Source organism: Nematolebias whitei, unplaced genomic scaffold (assembly GCF_014905685.2).
Source record: "Nematolebias whitei isolate Nwh7 unplaced genomic scaffold, NemWhi1 Nwh_scaf_2208, whole genome shotgun sequence".
Classification (NCBI taxonomy): domain Eukaryota; kingdom Metazoa; phylum Chordata; class Actinopteri; order Cyprinodontiformes; family Rivulidae; genus Nematolebias; species Nematolebias whitei.
Genome location: NW_023620753.1, coordinates 1 through 6,268, shown reverse-complemented (window position 1 = coordinate 6,268; position 6,268 = coordinate 1). Strand labels below are relative to the sequence as shown.

Below are 6,268 nucleotides of genomic sequence, written 5' to 3'. Positions count from 1 at the left end.
CGTAAAACCAGTGCTACGCCGTTTGTTACTGGAACCACCGACCTGTCTTCATACGTACCCTTTAGATGGATCCATTGTGTTGTTTTATCTAAGCAAACATTGTAATCAGGGGAACGCCCAGCCAATATATATATAAATATAAATATATATATATTCCTTCCAAAAATATTAAATTAAAGATATTTATACTGAAGAAATGTGTTTTTTCTTAATAATTACTTAATTATTAATTGCGTTTGGCCAGCGCTGTCTGGCCTGGGAGGTTCTGGTCACCAACTATGTTCTGGAAGGATACAGCATCACTGACAACAGCGCCGCTTCCATGCTGCAGGTGTTTGACCTGAGGCGCATCCTCACCACCTACTACGTCAAGGGTATCATTTACTATGTGGTCGCCTCGCCCAAACTGGAGGAGTGGCTTGCTAACGAGACCATGAAGGAGGGTCTGCGAGGGTGTGCAGAGAGGAACTACGTGGACCTGGACCCCACGTTTAATCCCAACATAGATGAGGATTATGACCATCGGCTCGCAGGCATCTCCAGGGACAGCTTCTGTGGGGTTTACCTGAGCTGGATTCAGTACTGCAACTCTCAAAGAGACAAGCCCCTGGACAGTGAGAAAGACTCGGCTCTGGTGCTGCTGTGCTTCGGTTTGTGTGTGCTGGGAAGGAGGGCCCTGGGGACAGCAGCCCATCACATGTCCAGCAACCTGGAGTCTTTCCTTTACGGGCTCCATGTGTTATTTAAAGATTTCCGCATCGCGTCAGTGCGAGATGAGTGGGTCTTTGCAGACATGGAGCTGCTCAGGAAGGTTGTGGTGCCTGGAATCCGAATGTCTCTTAAGCTGCACCAGGACCACTTCACATCCCCCGACGAGTATGACGAACCAGCTGTTCTGTACGAGGCCATCTCCTTGCACCAGCAGAACCTGGTCATCGCTCACGAGGGCGACCCAGCCTGGAGGAGCGCCGTGCTGTCCAGTGCCCCGTCGCTCCTCGCCCTTCGTCACGTCCTGGACGAAGGCACGAACGAGTACAAAATCATCATGCTCAATCGACGATACCTCAGCTTCCGCGTCATCAAGGTAAATAAAGAATGTGTGCGGGGCCTTTGGGCGGGCCAGCAGCAGGAGCTGGTGTTTCTGAGGAACAGAAACCCGGAGCGCGGGAGCATCCAGAACGCCAAGCAGGCTCTGCGCAACATGATCAATTCTTCCTGCGACCAGCCCATTGGGTATCCGATCTACGTGTCTCCGCTGACCACCTCCTACTGCAACTCGCACCCGCAGCTTCGACACATCCTGGGAGGAGCCATCAGCATCGCAAACATCCACAGCTTTGTTGTCAGCACCTGGCACAGGTTAAGGAAGGGCTGCGGTGCCGGCTGCAACAGCGGAGGAAACATGGAGGACTCTGATGCCGGCGGTTTGCCCTGCGGCAGTGGGAACGGGACGGGCGGAGACTCTCATCAGAGCTCGGGCTCCCACAGTGGAAACTCTGGACCAGCTCCGCCCTACATGTACCAACCACATTCTCTGGGTACCAGCCAGAGCTCCCAGTCAGTCCAGTTTGGTGTGCCACTCCCCTGCCAGAGCCTCCATGGTCAGCCAGTCCTCCCTGTACCGCTACAGCAGCAGCCACCACTCCTCACTGCGCACCTCCACCACGGGCCTGGAGCCCTGCCGCCGCTCCTCCACCAGCCAGCTGTCTCTGCGCACCCTGCCCACCTCCCTGCAGCTGCGACTGGGCCCTGGGTCCGACCCGGCCGGCCCCTCGTCCTCTCTCTCCAGCCACAGCATCCCTCCCTGCAAACGCCACACGCTGGTGGGGCTCCTGGGTAACGAAGGCGTCTGCAGCACCGTCACAGACCCCCTCAGCCAGCTTCATCACTGTCATTACCGCCCGCAGCAGCACAACCCCACCGTGTCCACCGTGCGCAGAGACGACATCTCCTACAGAGTGCAGATCGTGGACGTGAGTCAGGTGTTGGAGAACATCAATCTCCCGAAGAGGAAGGAGCTCCAGTGGCCCGATGAGACCCTGAGACTGAGGGCCGGTCGGACCTGCTGGAGGGACTGGAGTCCTGCTGAGGGCATGGAAGGACATGTGGTTCACCGGTGGGTGCCTTGTAGCTGAGACCCGGCCAGCCGTTCCCACCTCAACAGAACCATCCTGCTGGTCCAGGTGGACGATAAGCTAGTTCCTGTTATTGAGACTGGGGTCACGGAGCTGGGAGCAGAGGTTTGAGCCTGGGACAGGAGGACACTGCAACCTGCAGGCCAACAGGAAGCGTGAGCTCCCATTTCTGTCATTGAAGGCAGACATGTACCCATCATGCTTTGCTGCATTAATGCAGTGTCTCAGAACTGCTTCTCGACAGTAACGACCCTCCCTCGGCTCCTGCTCCTCAGAATCCATTTCTATGCATCAAAAGAGCAGTTACTTTCAAAGAGCTGAGGGAACGCAGCATGGACATTTCTCCTTTATTTATTAATTTCTCAAATAATTGATCCACAATTTTATTTATGTGAAGCTTTTCTGTTTTTTGTAGACAGATAAATGCTCAGAGGAGCTCCACAAACTGGTTGTTGTCATTCCTTCTGATTCACATCAGCTTTGCTACAAGTTGCAACAAACGTGCACTATTTGTTGATTTACAGAGATGCACTATAACCTTTAGATGACCCTATGTTTAATTTATTACTCCGTCTGAGCGGCCATCTTTACTGAGGCCTTGGAAATGACACAATGCAATCATTTTTCTCTTTTCAGACACTTTATTTAAATCCTTTTATTTGATAAACTTGAAGGTACCTTTTTACTGTATACAAATTTATCAACACATATATTTACACAAATGTGTGTATGTATGTATATATATATGTATATATATATATATATATATATATATATATATATATATAATGTCTCTGTATAAAAGATTTTGTTTTGAATATTTATTACTGTGAACATAGTATTTACACTTTGTTACATCTTGATTTTAATCTGTTGGGACAAATGTTTTCAGGACCACTGGTTGAAACGAAGATGCAGCTTTTTGATGGACTCTTTATTTTAACTTCATTTTTTCTATATGGAAAAATAAAAGTTTGATTTATTGCTTTCTTTAATGCGTCTCTTCTTATGGTCAAATGTTTCTGTTAATGGGATTATGTTAATGCAAGTTTTTACAAAGTTTTTTACTGACCAGCTTTTATGTCTTTACTGGTACTCACTACATCATTTTTTAAATCTTAGTTTGATTAGTTCAATAACTTTTTTGAATTGTTACAATTTAAAATTTGTCTAATTTCAGAAGACAATAAGTCATCCCTGAACTCCAGATGATTCTATTAGGATGTCGAAATATTGGGAAAACTTCAGTGGGGAACACCATCCTGGGCTTTAAACAAGAAGAAGATGGAAAACGAACAACCAACTTGGTGGTTTGGTCTGGTTTAGTCAATAAAACCAAAGTAACTTTTGTTGACACTCCAGGATGGTGGAAGGGCTTCCCTGTGTTTGACACTCCAGAAGCAATGAAAGACGAGATAACATGCAGCGTGTTTTCGTGCCCCCCTGGACCCCACGTCTTCCTGCTAGTAATAGATGCTGATGCATCCTTCAATGCCAAAAACTTGGTCGCAGTTACAACACATGTGGAACTTCTTGGAGAGGCTGTATGGAAACACACTTTTATAGTTTTTACCAAAGGAGACTGGCTGGGAACAAAACCTATAGAAGAGTTCATAGAAGGCGAGGGGGAGGCCCTACAGACTTTAGCAGAACAATGTGGACACAGGTATCAGGTCATTAATAACAAGAATGCAAAGGATAGCACACAAGTCACAGAGCTACTGGAGAAAATCACTGAGACCATTGCTGAAAATGTCTGGGAATATTTTATTCCAGATGATAAAATATTTAAAACCATTGAAGAGAGATGGAAAAGAACGGAGGAGGCAGCAATACTGAGGCAAGAACAGGTCAAGGTCAAAAGGAAACGCTTCATAGGTATGTTTCTGAATCGTTTAGTCAGTAGTGTGTTAAGCTCCAAACTGCTAAATTTACATAGTGATTCCATGGTCATGTTCATTAAAGTGCTGTCTGCTGCATTTGATTATTTTATTTAATAATGAAATGACATTTATTTTCTCCTCAGTCTCCAATAAGTTGCCTCAGTTGAGGATTGTGATGCTTGGGCAGAAGATTTTGGGAAGAGTGCGACAGGAAATACAATCCTGAGGAAGGAAGTGTTCAGTACCCGTCACAATGAGCAATGCGTTGTAGGGGACGGGACAGTTGCTGGTCAACAGGTCACTGTAATCCACACCCCAGGCTGGTGGCAGGAGTCATCCTGCTGCACAGAAAAGATGGACACAGAAATTGTTCGAGGTCTGTTGCTGTGTCCGTTAGGGGTGTAGTGGACTAGGCCTCAGACCAAAACCTGCCTCTGAAGACCTTCATGGGACAGGAACTGTTATTTCATTGATTTGAATCCAGAAATACAAATTAGCTCATCCAGAGACTTTCTAATTGTATCCTGAACTAATCAATTGAAAGAACACTCTCTTTTTTATATTATCATTACTATTTTACAATATCTTGATAATCAAAAGTGTGTTTAGTTCATATCATTTCTAAATGTTGAAGTGAACCACTCATTTTAAATCAACTGTGAAACAGTATTAATGATTTTTTAATCCTCATTTAAATTAGAAATCAAGTTAAATATCTATTTTACAAAGTAATTATGCATTTTGATCTTCTGTCTGAAATGAGAAAGAGTGATGTCGGTCAAAAGTCAGAGACAGTCAAAAACAAGTTGTTAGAACGGGTGTCGTGTTTTTAAAACTCTCAGACAGTAAATAAGACAGGTGTGTAGAGGAGCACATCGAGAGGGAGACTCCCGCTCTGCGCTGGTTGGTGGACAAGTGTGAAAACAAGTACCACGTAATTAACAATATGACAAAAAGTGATCTGAGTCAGGTTGTAGAGCTGTTTGAGAAGATAGAGGAACTGGTGGCAGGAAATGGAGGCAAGCTATTCTGTCCTGACACAAAGGAGGTCCATGAAAGAATCTCGGAGAAGTTCAGTAAGAGGCAGCTGAAGCACGTCCTGAAGCAACGACTAGGAAGGGAGTACAAACGGAGGGAGCTGGAGCTCACGATTGGCTTCAGGGAAACCCTCCTTGAATTACAAGCTCACATCAGAGAAACTACATCGAGCACTAAATCGAAGTCCCCCTGTAAGTATTCTGCTGGGAGGGAGTGTTCTTTCCTTTCTTTATTTTAAAAATACTCTGTTGTATTAATTCAATGGTTGACAGTTGTGACATGATAAAAAGCCAAGTCAAGGGTATTGGTCATAAGAAGAAAAATGAAAAGGAGGAAAAAGTAGACGCAAAAATCTGCAGAGAAATTGAGAAGCTGGACAAGGACATAATGAAATCCACAGAAATTCTTCGGAGCAGCATGGACATTTTGTTCCCTGACTGTAAGTAGAAACTGCTTCATTGGTTAATAGTAGCTTTTACATGATGTGAGGTGAACAATGAAACGTGTTTCTGTTTGGTCTTTAGTGAAAGGAGACATCTCAACCCTGCAACTTATTCAGACTTGTTCAAATCAGAAACAATCAAGTAGTAATTTTCATGAGGTCCTGAACTGGCTGTCCCACCTACAGGTCAGCACAAACATGGACAACCAGCTGACCCTTAATTTCTCTCAGACGTCAGGCTACGAATCTGTGTTATCACTTGCATTTGACGGAGATTCAGTTATAAATGAATAAAAAGACTTTCTATAATTAGCAAAGGAGAAATTGTACTAAAACCCCCACTGATTGTAGAGGTTTATGAAATATTAAATAAATAGTATGTTTAAAAAAATCACAAAAATTCAGGAGTAATTATGGGGTGGAAGTGGCCTACAGGTTAGAGAACTGAGCCTGTGATTGTTTCAAATATAGAAGTCCCTCGTTTATCGCAGGGGATCCGTACCCTGAAGCCACGCGATAAGTGAAAAACCACAAAGTAGGAATAGTAGTACAAGTAGTAAGTAGTAGTAGTACCTGCGTAATATCACTAAAATTACAAAAATCTTATCTAAAGATGATGCAGAAGAACTGGTCCATACATTTGTCATGTCTAGACTGGACTATTGCAATGGTTTATTATCTGGGTGTCCAAATACTTCTTTAAAACGTCTTCAGTTGATCCAAAATGCTGCTGCCAGAGTCTTAACTGGAGTTACTGGGAGAGATCATAT

At 44.6% G+C, this 6,268-nt stretch overlaps 1 protein-coding gene and 1 pseudogene across 1 annotated transcript; both read left to right on the top strand.

Moving 5' to 3' along the window:
• Positions 1-229: 229 nt before the first annotated feature.
• Positions 230-2,250, top strand: LOC119429532 (pecanex-like protein 1; the record flags this gene model as incomplete). Its single annotated transcript, XM_037697142.1, is given in 2 exon segments — positions 230-1,454; positions 1,552-2,250. Coding segments are annotated over 2 exon segments (1,920 nt in total), but the record flags the coding sequence as incomplete, so codon positions are not given.
• Positions 2,251-2,333: 83 nt separating this feature from the next.
• On the top strand, positions 2,334-5,747 carry LOC119429531 (annotated as a pseudogene).
• Positions 5,748-6,268: the final 521 nt, after the last annotated feature.